The sequence below is a fragment of the Amblyomma mixtum genome, chromosome 7 (genome assembly GCF_055824585.1).
Source record: "Amblyomma mixtum isolate Tamu chromosome 7, ASM5582458v1, whole genome shotgun sequence".
Lineage (NCBI taxonomy): Eukaryota > Metazoa > Arthropoda > Arachnida > Ixodida > Ixodidae > Amblyomma > Amblyomma mixtum.
The window spans coordinates 57,112,402-57,130,059 of NC_143018.1; the positions used below are offsets into that span (position 1 = coordinate 57,112,402).

At 46.1% G+C, this 17,658-nt stretch overlaps 1 protein-coding gene across 1 annotated transcript in view; it reads left to right on the forward strand.

The window, feature by feature from the left end:
* Positions 1-17,031, forward strand: part of LOC149336145 (lysosomal alpha-mannosidase-like) — a 48,317-nt gene extending 31,286 nt beyond the window's left edge. The window contains exons 11-16 of the mRNA XM_089552617.1: positions 1,202-1,321; positions 4,437-4,509; positions 7,931-8,017; positions 10,234-10,452; positions 14,122-14,253; positions 16,795-17,031. Coding sequence (XP_089408743.1) covers positions 1,202-1,321; positions 4,437-4,509; positions 7,931-8,017; positions 10,234-10,452; positions 14,122-14,253; positions 16,795-17,031 — 868 coding nt within the window. The remainder of the gene's footprint in view (positions 1-1,201; positions 1,322-4,436; positions 4,510-7,930; positions 8,018-10,233; positions 10,453-14,121; positions 14,254-16,794) is intronic.
* Positions 17,032-17,658: the final 627 nt, after the last annotated feature.

Here is a 17,658-nt window from a genome sequence, read left to right on the forward strand (position 1 = left end):
CTTCGCAAAGCAGCATTGTTTTCTTTGAGAACCGCCGCAGTGGAATGCTCATGATAAATTTTTAGCGTCCAGTGTTCCATACGTGCGCCCGAGTCTCAATGCACAGGCATTTCTGCGAAGCGAAGCGCCTGAGTCTTTTTTTCTATTGGAGTTGCTTGCCATTAGGCATAATTTAAAAGGGAAAGAAAGTTATAAGAAGGAGTGTAAACAAGCCTCGCTTAAAAAGTGGCAAAAGTTCACGATAGAGCGGTTATCATGAGTCCAATTGCGATAGTCGCCTGCAACGTCCCCTCGCAGGCCCACCTTCTTTAGGAAGCGTCGTCTCACGGCAGCTGTAGCCGGGAAGTCCCAAGTGTTTTTGGTCACACTGGTCTGGCGCAGCATCACAATGAGGACATTTTTCAGTCACATCGAAACGTTTGTCACACCACCGATGACGCACAGGAGTCAGAGCCGCTCCTGCCCGAATCCGGCGCACAGATACCTCCACCTCCCGAGTAAGACTCCGGAGTAGAGGGTACGAACACGGAGGAATTAGAGCGCGTGTTCGCTGACGCAAAGCCTGTTTCTCCGAAACATGGGACAGGAACGGTTCTGGGGGAAGAGGGGAAGGTGGCGGGATGCCTGATGTGTCAAGATGTGTCATTGCAGCCACATGATTATGGGGATCCTGTGCATGGCAGCGAATCCAGTGTATACGCACTGGACAGGAGTATTTTGTGCAAAGTTGGTGAATGGACTGCGTAACTTTGAATGTGAGCCGGACAGCCTTAAGCTGCTTAAGGGCGGCAAGGGAGTCGGTGTAAATGTGAACAATATTGAAAGTGGAAACGAGTCTAAGGGAAGCAATGGCACTGTGTATCGCATGAAGCTCCAAGGCAAGGGGGGAGCAAGTATCCGAGCTATATGTAGCGCGGGAGTTGAGATGAGGATGTGAGGGACTGTAAACTGCGGTAAGTCCCTGCGCCTGAGTCGAATTGCGACCGTAGCGAGCCCGGTCGACACGGCACACCCGTGGTCAGCAGCCGTAGGCCACAGCCGCTGAGGAAAGGCGTTCGCTGGACAACTCTCCCTCCTCAGTGGCAGTTTAGTTTCCCAACAACAAATTAAAGATCAAGCGGCCCCGGTGTCAGTGGTGCGCGAACTGTGTCGCACGGATTCATTATTGGTACTTTACACGTGTTTTTTTTTTTCTTTCAAGTACGGAGGACAACGGCGAAAGCGATATCGCAGGATGCGACGTAATCACCCAGTTTCAGAGCGACCTCCGGAGCGAAGGATTTTATACTGACAGCAACGGCTGGAGAAACATACACAGAAGGTGAGTACGTTGGCCCATTGCGGTACAAACTTGAGACAGTTGAGAAAGCAGAAATGAACTCCATGACTACCTTTCCTTTGAGGAGGACGTTGTCTGCATCGGAGTGACGGGGATAGCATTTTCACTTCCTAACAGCCAACGCTTGAGTCTCCACGATGGGACTAAATTATTGGCGTCTTTCCACACTGAGCGGCAGTGCAATAACAGATAGGCTTATTAAAGTTGTGAGTTTCACGCAAAAAAAAAGATGGAGTTGTTCCTCTGTATACGTCGAGCTTAGCTGCGTCATGATAGTTGCGGCTGCGATATTCCGACGAACGTTTGAAAGCCTGAAAGCTGGTTTGAAAGCCTTCTGCGAAGAATTTAAATATTGGACCACGGCGAACGCGAGAAAGAAAAGAAACCTGTGCAGGTCTTTCAAAGAATTTGAAAAAGTGTCATCTAGACTTGGTGTGGAGCTAATTTTCACGGCTGCCGGGAAGATGGCCCGATGGCTATGAAAAACCGTGTTAAAAACTTCCTGTAGTATCAAGCATCAAACCATGTGCACACAACGTACTGCCAGCGTTGTGTATGAGGTCCCTTTGACGTGCGGCAAAGTTTATGTGGAGCAAACGAGAAAATGTTTCAGTGAGCGCGGCCGTAAGCACAACGTAACCCTGACGAGCAGTTCTGGAGGGAACATATCGTTACGCTGTTGCTGTTGCCGAAACTACCGTCCCAAGTTTCACGAAACTAGGTTTCTAGTCAAGGCTCAGGAAAAGTCTAAGGTAGAAGTAATTGAAGCCTTCTTTCATTCACAAAGCTAAAAGACAAGTGCGTTAGCACGCCTTCTATTCACCTTTCTGGAAATGAACTACCTTTTCTGGATGTTTGCATCTAGTTTCTTGCCCCCTGTTCTACTCCTTATTTTAATTCAGTTTTAGAATGTTAGTGTGCCCTTTACCTTGTTTTGCCGCCCTTTACGCGGTTTTTATTCCCTTCTCACCCGTTTCTTTTCATTGCCATCTTTCATACACCTTTTTTTCCACGTTGTTATGTACGCTTATCCGCACATGTGAATGCGCATTTTGGTCGGCTTTCACGCAGGAGGCCACACTGTCTCCCAATTCTACTTCTTCGTAACAATATTGGCACATCTTTTTATGATCAACTACCTCATTTTTTTAATATCGCTTAGACATACCATTTCGTTCTTGTTGTTTGTAGGTTCACTTCACGTTTATTCATGCAGCCATCATCTGGGTATAAGCTGATATATAAGGTAGGCGGATGAGATTAAGAAATTTGCGGGAATATGCTGGCCGCGGCTGGCGAAGGACAGGGTTAATTCGAGAGACATGGGAGGGGCATTTGCTCTGCAGTGGGCACAGTCATACTGATGATGATGATGATGAAGCGCGTCTGGAATCGTTTGTCGTTTATTAAAGTAAAAAGTTGCGCTTCTGTTCTCTCATCACTCCTTTTTCCGACGTGAATTTAACGCACACCATTTCTAAGAGATCATCAACCAACTAGCCCGTCAAAAATCTTACTTCCGACGAATGAAGTCGCAAATTCGCTCCTGCACTATCTAACAGCTGCAGTGGGGCGCACGTTTTTCAAGCTCATGTTTGTAACAGAGGAGAGGTGCCCTTGAGCCAGAAAGCGAATAGAAGTGTTGGAAAGCCGCAAATTTATCAGGCTAATACCCGTGCCACACGGACTGATTTAATGCCATTAGGTGCTTACCGCCTTAAGTTTCAATGGCATTCGTGTGGTGCCACACGCATATATTTAATGGCATTAGCCTTACTGCCATTCGCTACCTACTGCGTTCGCCACAACTCCTTCGCCCGTGCAATGCGTACTCTCGTTCCCATTCCACACGCAGAAAAGCCTGCGGCTTTGGCAGTAAGAACTTCCTAACCAGTAGTAAATGGTTAATTCTTAACTATCAGTCAGATGAGGCATATAGACCGCATTTTCAATGCGAAGAGAGCCATTTTAACCAGCCTTTTTGACAGGTAATCTCGACTTGCGTGCCGACATGCGAGTTTATGGCCACTTTTTTTACTTGTAAAGCAAGAATAGCCGTATTTTATGGAAAATCATTTTTACATTACACTTGAACCACATTCCTGATATATTGTGCTCATTAGCACTGTTTACATTCAGATGAAACTTTTGACTGCCTTGCGAGCGTTGTCGTCATCCTCACTTTCGATAATGGCATTAAATATGTTCGTGTAGCATGAACTCCGAAAATAATGGCATTAACAAACTTATGGCCTTAAGAATTTACTGCCATTTGTTGTGCGCGTGTGGCACGAGTATAAGTCGCTTTACCGCTATGCCACTTAGAGGGTTACCGAGCTTCTGTACGGAAGTCAAAAGTGATGAACGGGCCCAACGACGAAGCTTTTATCACTTCCCTTTCACGTGGTTCAGGTGTCCATCGATGTATGTGGGGCAGTTCATGCGTCGTTTCCTTTCCTGAAATACAATTTTCAGCTTTTTTTTTTCCAAGAAGGAAAGGGCAGCCTTGGAAGACTAATAAACATGATGACTGTCTAACATCATTTCACACGATACGATCGCTTCGTGACTTATACAGCATTTTTGGCACATCTGATAGCATGCTATTCTGATGCGGGTATGCTAACCGCGTAGCTGACGCTAGCAAATCGCACGCAGGCTTTAATACCTGAAGCTTAGATTTCCCGTTGGGCTCTGCTTTATCTAGAGGGAAAGCATCAAGCATAGTCAAAGGGTACGTATCATGCTTGCCTACTATATGCTTAATGACTGTTGTTTATTTATTGATATGAGGAAGCGGACTCAGTTGCATGGCAGGTCAAGAGAGATCATATTCGAGCCAAAGTCCGCAGATGGTTCATTTTCCAACTTTTCAGCGTTGTTTAATTTTTGTCATACGTCTCCGGGTCGCTTGAATTGCTTTGGAGTCTTTTCATGGATTCCATACGGCACACCTGAAAGCGATAAGGTCTGCAAATCATGCTATAGCGTTTACAGCTTCCGGGGTGCGCGGTAAGCTCGTCACTACGCAATGTGAAACCGTACCATTTCCCCCGGAAACGCTTTACAAAGGCTGTGCTTGTGATTCTTTATGCAGAGTGACAATAAAAAGGGAAAACCTTGCGATTCCTTCGAGCTACTACCCCGTCGTGTCCTGGATCTATATAAAAGTAAGTTGCTCTGCCCTGGTTACCGCTAATGTCTGGGCCACTGCGAATCAGTCGACATTCTGACCGCATGGCATAATGTGAAGCGCGCTAATAATTCAATCCATCTGGAATCCGCTAATCCTGGCGCAGCAGTCCTAGGCCGTAGCGTCCGTCTAGGCTGATGTGGCATCTATGAGGTGGAGAAGAAATCTTTTTTTGGTCTCCCATGCGCTTAAAAACAGTTTACAGCTCTATTCAACGCTTTTGTTTGTTTGTTTATTGTAAATATATCTTACATAGCTCTGTTTCGCTATTTACTAGTTTCTCCGGCCACGCAAGACGCATTTATTCTACAGTAATTCAAGCTGGTGGAGTCAGAATATGGGAAACAAACTGTAATTACCCCTTCAGTTTAAATAGCGTGTGAGCATCCAAAAAAATCATTAAGTTGTACCACAGCTTCGTCGTGCAAAGAACCGATGGCCGTAGCATCTGCGTTACAAAGTTTTTTTTGATTATTTAATTACAATACTGTTAGCCCTAGAGAAGGGGCCGTGGCAGGGTGGGAAATGCATCAGTAAGCATCGAGATGGGATACAGTTACAAAAAATATATAACGTTTGAAAAATATGCTATGAATGAAATATCAAGCACATGGAGGGATCTACAAAACTTTCAAGAACACTGAGGGCTAAGGAACAGACACCATATACTAAGTTTGGATTTGGATTTATGGGGTTTAACGTCCCAAAGCGACTAAGGCTATGAGAGACGCCGTAGTGGAGGGCTCCGGAAATTTCGACCACCTAGGGTTCTTTAACGTGCACTGACATCGCACAGTACACGGGCCTCGAATTTCTCCTCCAAAGAAATTCAGCCGCCGCGGCCGGGATCGAACCCGCGTCTTTCGGGCCAGTAGCCGAGCACCATAGCCACTGAACCACCGCGGCGGCATATACTAAGTTCAATCAAAGCCTGAAATTGGGCCCCCCAAAAAAATCTAACGTTTGAAAAAGATGCTATACATGAATTATCAAGCACATGGAAGGAGCTACAAAATTTTCAAGCATACTAAGCGCTAAGGAATAGACACCATACACTAAATTCAACCAACGCCTGGAATTTATGCACGTCATCACTTCATTTCACATACTGTCAAGGTCATTCCCCTCGACTACCCAGCATGGAAAGAATAATTACTTGCAAACATTTTTTTTTTGTTTGAAAAGGCAGCAAAGTAAAAAAAATTCTGCGTCTCTTGGCATAGCCGAAAGAAAATATCACACATTCATGAGCGTTGCTTTTTAGTTCATATTTCATAATTTCAAAGAAGGAACGCAAGCGCGCAATCTTATTTCTATTGTCACGTAGTGGTGACTGCAGTTCGGCGAACAGGAAAACAACGAGGATGTCTTCGAAACGGAACTCTTTATTTGGGCTGACACTCGGCAGCGGCGTAGCAACAAGCGTGCTCGGCGGTCGTCGAACAGAATGACCGCCGCTGTCGGCCGTGCTCTTTTTAAAGCTGATGCGAACTTTCGAGATAAAGCTTAGGAGACTACTAGAACATTCTGGCACAAAGCAGAATCGGCTCCGCCTGGATGCGATCAATCGAGATAAATCTAGGCGCGTCTTTCGTCACAAACGAAGCGATAAAGCGGCGTGTCGGCAGCCTTGAAGCATAAACAAACAAACGCGACAAAGATTCGCAGCACTATTAGATAATGCCATCACTATTCTTGCCTATAAAAGTTCCGTTTACAACAGCAGCACCGTCTTTGTCACTGTCATGCCGTAACCTATCAATACTTGTCAGCTTCATTTTGTTGCCTGCGTGCATTTAATGCCTGCGCTGCTTGCACGGGCTCACTCTCAACTTTTCACGATCGAGGGCGGTGGTCTCTAATAATTGGATGTGTATATTTGATCTAGCTTGCCAGATTAAATTACTACGCTCTTCGCATTCGTTCCGAAGTAAACATTAATTACACTCTCGTCTTCCAAAAGCAGCCGGGCCGCGGTACTATCATAGCAAACACAGTGGCAAAATAAAAGAATGTGTAAACACACCTAATAAACACTGGTGCAACTACTGCACAAATTAGGGTTTTTTTTTTTTTTAAGACGAAAGCCTTTAACGCCTCATACTGTCGTTAGCAGCCGTGTCGAGAGATTTGTCCGCGTTTCGGCGTCACTACTTACAAAGAACTGTGTCGGGGCTGGGAATCGAACCAGGACCTTCGGCATGTGAAGTGGAGACGCTACCACTCCGCCACGAAGGCCCAGGGTTTGAGCTTGAATAAAGGCGCATCTAGTGAATGCATGGGTTTATAAACAATATGAAAAAAATACAAATAAGAAAAGAAACAAACATAAAAATAGAAATAAGAAAAGAAACAGAAATAAAAATAAAATGAACAAAATAAAGTACGTCAAATAAAAAAAAAAATAAAAAAATAAACAGTGCCTGTCTTTGTGCCTCTCTTTTCGTTCGTTCGTGCTTATTTGAACTTCTAATCTCCTCCACATAGCAGTATAACCACTCTTACCATCAAGGTGGCCACGTATGGTATGGTGGCGTGTATGCAATGTAGGCCTATAAAGACCTGGTTATATTCGTCGTTGTTGCTCCATAGAGTGTGAAACTGGGTGGTTATCTGGGTGCAATTCACTTTTATCTAGCTGAAAGTAATGCCACAAAAATTCGTTAGATTACGCACTCTTCCCAAGCACATCATGTAGGCGCCGCACTGCCCCCCAAAATCTGGTGCGGACGCCTCGGAATACATTTCTGCATTAATAACAGGCTGGCTGCTTCGTTCATATATCCCCAAAAAATATCTTCACTGATGTGCACATGAACCTTTCAGTTGTGGTATATATCAAAAACTCTCTGTCGAGTAGCACGATTCAACACAGTTGCCCCTAAGAAAGATCGTGTGATCTACGGAGGACATTGGGCTGGTCTTCTGCTTTTTATATTTTCTTTTCCGGGCAGACCCGCAAAAAGGTACAGTCTTTGTCAAAAGTAACCAGGCTGCATAGTTTGCTTCTCATTTGTAGAGTAGAGCCTTTACGGCTTTCCTTAAGGTCGATAAGTTCTTTGAAGGTGAGGACAGGGGTTCTCCTTACCATACAGAGATTTAGAGCCTAAGGGCTGGCGTAATAGTTTAAATATACGACTAAGAAGTAAAACCATGCAGCCTGGTTACTTTTGACAAAGACTGTACATCATATAAGTAGACATCAGCTCATAACGAAAGAGCTGTGGCTTGTTTTCTAGAACGCTGACCATTGCAGTATATCGGGCACTGGAGTTCTGGCGCCTGCGTTACGTAACGGCGGCTACAAATGAAACACTGCTATTTACCCTAAGCTCTTGCAGACACAGTGCGCACAACCCTGTGCACAGCAGGCATTAAAAAGCACCCTCTATTCCCAGGATAAAGCCAAGAATCTGCAGATGCTGATTTTCCCTGACCGAACCCAAGGCGGCACAAGCTTACAAGAGGGCCACCTGGAGCTAATGGTAAGGTTACGGTCGCAGACGCGAAGACCCACACCTCTTGCACTGCGTCGTGGTGACGTAAAAACCTTGCGCACTTCCTTCCGTACAGCGCAGCAATGGCAAAAAGAATCGGCAGTGGCTAAGCTCAGCTAGGCCAGGATATACGTACCGAAAGCAGTTTCGTCTACTGACATTTCGGTAGCGACACGCCATCGTTGTCGTTCAGCAGCTTGGCGGCGTCTCTTCGGGAGACGTTCCTCTCGTTCAACGGGCGTCTCAGCCGCCCGCTTATCCTTTCTCACCTCGTTTTCAAGCTGTCGGTCAGCCTTGTACCCCGCGACGACTTCTGGATCGGAAGACTCAATTTCAGGCAGCCTGCACAGCTGCCGTGACGAGCACGGCCGCTCTCCTTCTGCAATGGTGCGTTTCTGAGGAGCGAGCGGCTGCGCCGCCATGGTTGCCAGGTTACCGATTGCCTTGGTGACGGCGCATGCGCAGTAGTGGCCTTTTGGCAGGCACCGCGAAATGCCGTTCTGCTACAGAGTAGTTCTGCTAGCCTAGTGTAGCGTTCACTACAACATGTGCCCGGCGCCAGTTTTTCTTAAGGCTCATCTCCGTAGACATATCGGAGGCACACGAGCGCAGCGCCTACGCGCCCAGCGCCGCGCCGCGACAAGCGTCGGAAAACATACGCAACTCAGTGGCCTGTCGCCTCCTGTCGCTGGTATTCGCGCTCCGCTCAGCGATGAAAACGGCGCGAGAGGGGCCGTACCGGATGCCGAGAGAACTGCGTTGTCTGATTGGTTACACCGACTGCAAACCAGCGAGCCAATTCCGGCGCCGGTGCGAGCGCTGCGCGAATTTCTGACAGACAGATATTGGCCACGCTCCAGCTCCAGGTCGCCTCTGCGCCTCACGCATCCGTAGACCGGCTCCGGCGTACGCTGGTACGCGCAGTCACTGCGCTCGTGCACCTCAGATGGGCCCATGGAGATGCACCTTCGCGCGCATACGATTGACATGAACACAAGTGGGTTGTAACAACCCCAGCACTCGCTCTACTGTTCATGGTATTCTCCTGCATTCTTAATGTAGTAGTATTAAGAGTATGCTCTTGTGAAAACCACCCTGTTTCTCTGTAACGACATTCACTGATTGATCGGTGACAGTCGTGACGTCATCAGCTCCATCAAATTTGAAAATCTGTGGACTAGAAAAATGTTCGAGTAGCCTCCGCTGGATTATCATATGGGACTATACTAACCGGACCCACTTCTCCGCCTTAATGTACCCGCTAATCTCCACTAATCCATCTTAATCTACCCACTAACTCACCTTATCCACGCACTAATGCCCACTAATCCAATTTAATTGATTTTCTGGAGGGGGTCTGCTCCCAAAATTTAGGGACCCTTTGGAAAATTTGGGGTGGGTCACTTCACAAATCGCGTTTTTTTTTCTTTAAGAATGGGGTTTAGAAAGCCCCTAGTTATCAGTGCGAAAGCATTATTTCGATAGGTAAACCCCAAAGCACAATCTAGCCATGTTGTAGGTTTCCGATGTTTGCGCGTTTGTGCTAGGCGAAATAAATAAACAAAAAGAAGCCAAATAAATATTCGCAACTGGTAATCGCATCCGCAGCGACACGAACAGATCAGCTTCGCTGGTCACTGCATGAGAGCACTAGGCTCTCGCCGCACTCAAACATGCGTAGTGTTCAACTCAAAGTTGCAACACACTCTCGCGCTGTGCATTGCACATCATCTTCTTCTTCATATAATAACTACTATCAAACTAATATGCATTGTTCGGGTTATGTGGCGGCAGTGACAGAGAGATGTGCGCTGCATGCGTTGGCGCGGACAACGTTGTGGCAGAAACACGGCACTAGAGCAATGCACATTGGCATTGACAACACTGCTGCTGAAACGCAGCACTGGAGCATAGGCCACCGGCATAGATGGAGCAAATTGGCACTGGCGATTTAAAAGTTGAAGACACGGATAACTGACTGCCTGCGTCAATGGACACCTTAATCGCGCTTTCAGGTATACGTGACGGTGGTGTTGGCCTGCAAGAAGCTGTGCTTACGCACAATATTTCGTGCTTAGAAATGCCACACCAGCAGTCAACTTTTATCAAAGGTTCCCAGGGAGGAATTTCTTCTCGCGATTTCTGCCGACAAAAAACACTCAGGGAGCACTCCTTAAACGCCATCTTCCTTAAAACTCCCGCAGGTACATCGGCGGCACGCCACGAATGACGAACTAGGTTTGCCCGAGGCACTACGGGAGACCGGAAGCGACCATGAAGGACTAGTGGCGAGAGGAACGCACCGGCTTTTCTTGGGGTCCCCGTCAGAGGCCGCTAACTTCATGCGGCTTCAGGCGCTGCAGCTGGTCTACAAGCCGGTACTGCTATTCGCCCCCGCACAATGGGAACCCATCAGGGAGACGGTGAGAGTCGTAGCTGTACGCTTGACGTGTCTGTTTGGTTTGGTTTCGTTTATTGGGGTTTAACGTCCCAAAGCAACTCCGGCTATGAGGGACGCCGTAGTGGAGGGCTCCGGAAATTTCGACCACCTGGGGTTCTTTAACGTGCACTGACATCGCACAGTACACGGGCCTCTAGAATTTCGCCTTCACCGCAATTCGGCCGCCGCGGCCGGGATCCAACCTGCGTCTTCCGGGTCAGCAGCCGAGTATCATAACCACTGAGCCACCGCGACGGAAATTTTGAAGGGCCGAAAGGCAATGACAAGAATAATGGCGGACGACCTACCGTGCTTAAGCCGAATGTTAATTAGGTGTGCTATCACTTCGGTTTTGGTTGCAGGCCCTGGTTTCAATGTCAATCAGGCTTCAGACAAAGAACAGTGAGATTGGTCTTAAGCTCCGCTTAAGGGTTTGACGTGATAGCATCCATGGGTCAACACTCATATATTCGGAATTGGTCATTGTAGACGTTACATTCATAGATCGCGAGGAGATCTCGTACCAATCCTGGTGCAGTGGTGCAGCTGTTAAGCAATGCGTCAATGCCGTACGATGGCAGGTGCTGCAACCGGTGCGACTTTTGAAACACAGGTTGCTCTTCGCGAGCAACCTCTCTCTACCGATTATTAACTTTTAACTGCCACCTGCCGCGGTGGGCCGGTTGCTCACAAATCGGTGGGCAAGTTGGGATGACGTTAAAAAGTCACGTGACATAGGTGGCCCATCTGCCATCCAGGTTGCTTGTCTGGAGGTTTATTGTGGATTTTTTGCTAACGGGCAACGACGTCGAATTTTCTGCGTTAAGAAGCAACGTTTGCTTTCTCGGAAACATCGGAAGTGATGCCAGAAACGACTTTACTGACAAGCAAGCAAACGATACAGGCGACAAGAGCTGGCCTATGTCTATTGATTACCGCTTTCTAATGACATACTGACTGAAAACAAAGCTCTTAGACGCGGTAAAAGGCCAAGGAATATAATACAACTGCAACGCATTTACTTTCCCCGATACTGGCGATGACGTTAGTTCTTTAATTACCGATATCTACGGCTAGACTATTCCGCTACCCGCTTCCAGCGAGTGGTCACAACGTACATAATAGTACCGACGACACCATCAAAATTGTCAGCTTCTCCAAAGTAGCGGGACCACAAATATTACGGTCTTCACACAAAATCTCTCAGCGATAAACAAGTATTTTCCAGCCATATTAACCTCAATACGGTCGCAGAAATGAAAGAAATAGACATTTCCTCGAAAAAAAGTTGAATAAAACGGTTCTCAATACATCTTATGGCATAGCAAAGCATGCTCATATGTCTCTCCTGTCTTTACCTTTAAACTTATTGAAGCCCAAGACTCCTGGATTACGCTTTCTAGAGCGGAGTATTTTGGGGGTGTTCGAACAGTGCTTTCTGAAGACCGAATCGAATACGAATAGTGTATCTTTGCTACTAAATCGAATAAGAACAATGTAGGCAGACAACGAATGGTATGCGAATCGAATAGTGAAAGAACCGAATCGAATACGAATCGAATATTTTTACGAATGTTCGCTTCCTGTGCGAATAATTGCGCAGAACGAATAATGGTGCAAAACAGCGAAGGGCTAGCGACGACGGGGTTGCGGTACGGCGCTATAACTTGTACAGTTATAGCTATTTATATATTGGATCAATTAACACGCAGAAAACAAAAGTAATGTTCAACAGTCTTGCAAGGGAACAGCAGTTCACAATTGGTAGCAAGGTGCTGGAAGTGGTAAGGGAGTACGTCTATTTAGGGCAGGTATTGGCCGCTGATCCGGATCATGAGAGGGAATTCACTAGAAGGATAACAATGGGGTGGAGTGCATATGGCAGGTTCTCTGAGGTCATCGATGGCAGTTTACCGAAATATCCCTCAAGAGAAAAGTATACAACAGCTGTATCTTACCGGCACTCACCTACGGGGCACAAACGTGGAGGCTAACGAAGAGGCTCAGCTTAAGTTAAGGACAACGCAGCGAACTATGGAAAGAAAAATGATAGGTGTAACGTAAAGAGACCGGAAGCGGGTGGATTCGGTGAGGGAACAAGAGCGGGTTAATTACACCTTAGTCAAAATCAAGAGGAATAAAAGGGCTTGGGCAGGGCATGTAATGCGAAGGCACTATAACTGCTGGTCCATAAGGGTAACGAAGTGGATTCCAAGAGAAGGTAAGCGTGGCAGGGGGCGGCAGAAAGTTAGGTTGGCGGATGAGATTAAGAAGTTTGCAGGGATATGGTGGGTGCACCTGACAAAGGACAGGGTTAACTGAAGAGACATGGAAGGGGACTTTTCCCTGCAGTGGGCGCAGCCAGGCCGATAATGATGATCATATATTGGATCGAAATTAAATACATGATTCTCATGCAATCTGTATATAAAAATTATCATTCGCGACTGAGGGTCTTGACGAAGAAACAACGCCCCTGCTCAGTAGTTGAGAGGGACGTATGAACGTCGGCCTCCGAAATCGGGCATCAAGGCACGGTTTGCTATACCTGCCTGAGCATCATCATGTCACCCATTGTTGGGAGCTATGTATGAGCATTATACACGCCGGCCAGACGATTGAACCGCATCATCGAGCAGTACCTTTCATCCCGCAGACCGATCACTACAACAAACTGTGCGTTGTCGGCGAAGACCCTTTTTTTAACAGTTGTAGGAAATAACTGCAGTGCGTCTTATTTGAACATCGCTCCAATTATCCGAAAACTAATCGAAAAAATGAAGTACATTCGGTTCGTTTCGAATACTTTTAACGTGCACCATCTGATTCGTTGAACAAATCAGACACGCGGATAGTTGGTTTCCTATAAAATGTTTTACAATAATCGCACACAATTTACAGTACTTTACTGATCAACTTCAATTAAGGGCATATTCAAGATTTGTTGATAAACTGTAGACGGATCTCCATGCAAGGACGTGCCGAGTAGGAGCCGTGGATAAAAACAAGGCGTTTAGTCAATCAAATCATTGCATTTTAATTTAAAAGGCAACTAAAATATTAGGTAAATAATCAATTAACATTTTCAAGTGTCTTGGCATCGACCCAGGTCCCCTGTACCCTTGCAAAACTAAAGTGTGCTCAAAGATTCTTTTGGGCAAGTACTTTCTCGCATTCAGCTACCCATAACTTCTGTTTTATTGCTTGCTGATTCCAAGCCTTACACACGAACCTCTGTGCATAATCCGTCTAGTAAAATTGTCTCCATGTCATTACTGTGCGCGTGCCCAACATATTATCCGCCACTCTTTTGGACGAAGCCGCCCTTGTGCCATTTAAATCACCATCAACATTCAATAACCTTCTCCAAAATCATATTCACAAAGTATGGAGGATCAAACAGATGTTGTCTAATTATTATTATTTGTATAAAAAAACAGAATCGAACAGAGAAAATCACTAGGTCGGTGTAGCACAAAAATGGAGAATTTTGTCATTCCTCTAAATTCTTCTACCTAAGCTCGCCTGAGCAGTATTCATGCCTCTTGTCTTCCCGAGAAAAAGACTCGGGATTGGCGAATGACACACCCCTTAAAATAAAGCTTGCTCAAGTTCTCCTCTGAGGTTTATGCCGGCCGTTCTTTTATTCCAGTTTACCGCGCTCAAGTCATCGCTGCCCATCACGGTGCACGTCCTGACGCTGGAGAAAGTGTCTCCGAGCCGCGTGCTGCTCCGTCTCGAGCACTTGGGTCTTCAGGAAGGAAGCGTGACGGTGAACGTGACTGTGAGTGACTTTCGAGTGGAAGCATAAAGGACAGAAACTGCTAATTTTAAGGCGGAAGCCTTTAATGCCTCATCGTTGTAAGCAGCAGTTGTCGACAGAAATGTCGAAATGGTCGTGACGCCACTGTGCGCGAATTTCAAACGGGGAAAATTGTACTTTGGCTAGTAATCATGCAACCAATCAAAGGGATCGTATAGTGACGCTCCAAGTAAGTGGTTATGAGTTTAGTTAATTGCTTAATCGCCCAATTAGCCTAATTGACGTTCCTAATCAGGCCAGATAAGTAAATAAAACCGAGTAGGAAATTGGTCGAGTTCGGGAATCGAACCCCGGTCTCCGGAGTTCGAGACGAGCATGCTAGTCACTCCGCCATCCCAGCTTTCTTTTTTTTTTGTTCAATGATTTGGAATGAACAAAGGCGCGTCTAGTGATTACGGTGTCTTCGTTCACTCCCACCTTCCTCCCTTCCCGTTTCGGCGAGGTTTAGGTGCCCACCTAGATATGCGAGACAGATACATTTCCTTTCTTCAAAAACCAATTTACTGACGAACAAGGCTGAATGGGCGATGGCGTTCTATAGACTCCCTGGCAGCGTTGCAAGACGCTGTCGCATTTCACTCTTAGAGGCGAAGCCTAACATCTTAACCACACATGAGTGACACAAGCAGCAACTCCGCGCTTAAGGCTTCCGCCTCACCGCACTCTAGGTCAACAAAGTGTCCCCCTGAATTTTAAGTAAACTCCTTTGAAATTAAAAAAAAGAAAACAAAGTTTCCTGCCAAGTCACAAATTCGCGAGTGCTTCCTCCCAGTGTTCTTCATAAGATGTGTCGCCATATACGCTTGAGAGTGAACACCGCAGCTTGAAGTATTTCAGCGCGGTAGCGTTGGAGCGGACGTTATATGCAAAAGCCCTGCGCAGTGCACATTGATCCAGGACTGGTGGACATGAATATGAAGTAACACATTGCGCTGTTGAACGAAAATTATTAAATGTCGAGATAAATTGCGCCTATGACGTTGTAGCATGACTCAAATGTCATTTTTACATGAAAAGTAATTTAGGCTGGAAAGAATACGTGGGTAATTACTTGAGAATCGAACCCATTCCTCTTGCGCTGCGAGTCAGACAAGCTACTTGTAGGCTACTGAGGCATGTTTGTTTTGGCTATGTTTGAGTCGGTTAACGGGAGCCTGTCTTGTGGCGCATCACGTGGTCTAGTATGGCTATGTATGGTAATGAGTGTATTTAATTAGAAAGAGAGAAACTAGAAATAAAGATTCAAATAAGATCTAACGCTGTCGCGTCATGCCTCTTTGGGCACGGCTTAAGTGCCCCTAAGTTTTTGCGCCACCCCAACAAAGTTGCATCGTTGTAAGTGGCAAATTGCAGCGAAGCTGTACTTGCACTTCTCTCTGTTTCACTCTTTAACAGTATATTCAAAGGCTATCGCATATGTTCAGCGCTCTTCAACCGCTGCACCGTAACCCTAACTACATCCATCGTGGTAGCTTCCCCCCTCTTGCGAAGAGTTGATGAGAATGCACGGTATCTCAAACGTCCGACACCATAGGACTCAACTAGCTTTCCATCCCGTATAGATGAATGACTCAGTCGACCACCTAGAACCGACCGTAAACGTATCAGCTTCTCTTTTAGATTCCTATTCAGCACGCTTGACCGGTGTTGGGTGATACTTCAAAAACGCATATTAGTGGAGTAGCATTAAAAGCCTCATCGGAGAAAAACTACGTTGTCGGTCGTAAAATTCGCTGATTGGCTGAAAGAGATTCACGTCGCTAGACCGGAAGTGGCATCATTAGAAACTGTTGACGTCACTTCCGGTAAAGGCATCAGCAGGTTCTAATGCTTTCGCATTGCCGACACAAAAGGTAAATGGGTGTCCCTGTGAATTTTCATGTCTGGAACAGCCGGCCTAGACGAGGGGCTGCAAAAGGCTGTCTTGCGTTAAGCTCAACACCACATAAGCCGTTATTCTCGTCGTAAGCCAAACACATTGTTAGCGTGTGATGACTACATTCAAAGTTGGAAGTCCTCGGCCACGGAGGTAAGACAAAATAAGCGTGAAAGAGGACGTGTAAAATACTAATACTTTTTTTTTACTCACTCTCTGCCTTATAGCCAGACATTCTTTCCATGCGGGTGAGAAGTTGAGCGGCAATTTCTATGCCTTTTACGGTTTCTGATACTGTGACTTAGCTACATACTGCTCGACGTGTGAACACTGAATGAGGTTTTGCGGCAAGGACTGCAATTTTCGGGATCGCTTACTCCCGCATTGCTTCGCCCTTAGACCGCACGGACGTCAAAATTTTGCATCTGATGAGGTAGAATTTGGTCATCTTGATATCGGCGCCATTGCATTCAAGTCACCTGTTCATCTTACAGACACGTAGGTTATTCCAAAAAACCTTTCCCTTCACATTAATCTGAAATTACGGGTCATTGACTTTTGAGTGCAGTTCGAGGTTCTTCAAATTGTTTTCTTTCCCTTAACTATTCCACATCCAATCCTTGCAGGAACTCCTCGCTGGCCACCGGTTGACGGACGTCCGGCCAGTGACGTTGGCGGCAAACCAGTACCTGCCGGGCCCCAGTCGCCATCGCTGGCCCACGCCACAAGCCGGTGGTAGAGCGCGTCTCATTGAAGACCTGCCTATGTCCCCACCTGACTCTGTGTACGACACCGGAGATACTGTTGTGAGACTTCAACGAGGACAGATCGCCTCCTTCTTGGCGCAGCTAGCCGCCGACTAAACGTGTCTTCCTCATACGAGTGCGCACTGTGAGAGTTTCTGAACCGCGAAGAAACTCTTTTTATTTTTTTAGAAAAACTGCTTTCTCGAGGGAGAGACATAGCAGAAGTGGGTACATACATTATTAAAAACAAATAACATTAGTAGCATAGAAATAGATAACACAGAAGTATTAAAACAGGTCAACAGGTCAAACTGTCAGGCAACTGAACAACAAAATCTTCAATTGGCAATAAGCGAAGTGAGCCATCCAATCTATTCCAAATTTCAACAGTTAGAGGGAAAAAAAGGAAATTTACAACAATCTATGTGTGGTTTGAAAGGAACAATGTTTAACTAGGGGGTTCCGTCGCGTTGCACGTGCGCTTGAGGACACAAATGTGAAGGGTGCCTTAATGCCATATGACGTGTGAACAATCTTGTGCAGCATAATGATGCGTTCATGTGTGCGCCTATGTTCTAACGTTTGTAAAGATAAACTGTGCATATGGGAAGAAGGTGAAAACTTCTGATCGTACCGCCCGAAGATGAATCGTGTTGCTTTTTTTTTTTAACTGACTCTAAACCGTCATTGTAATTGACACACTAAATTCGCTGAGATTCTTGAAGCTCTCAGTGTGTAATTTAC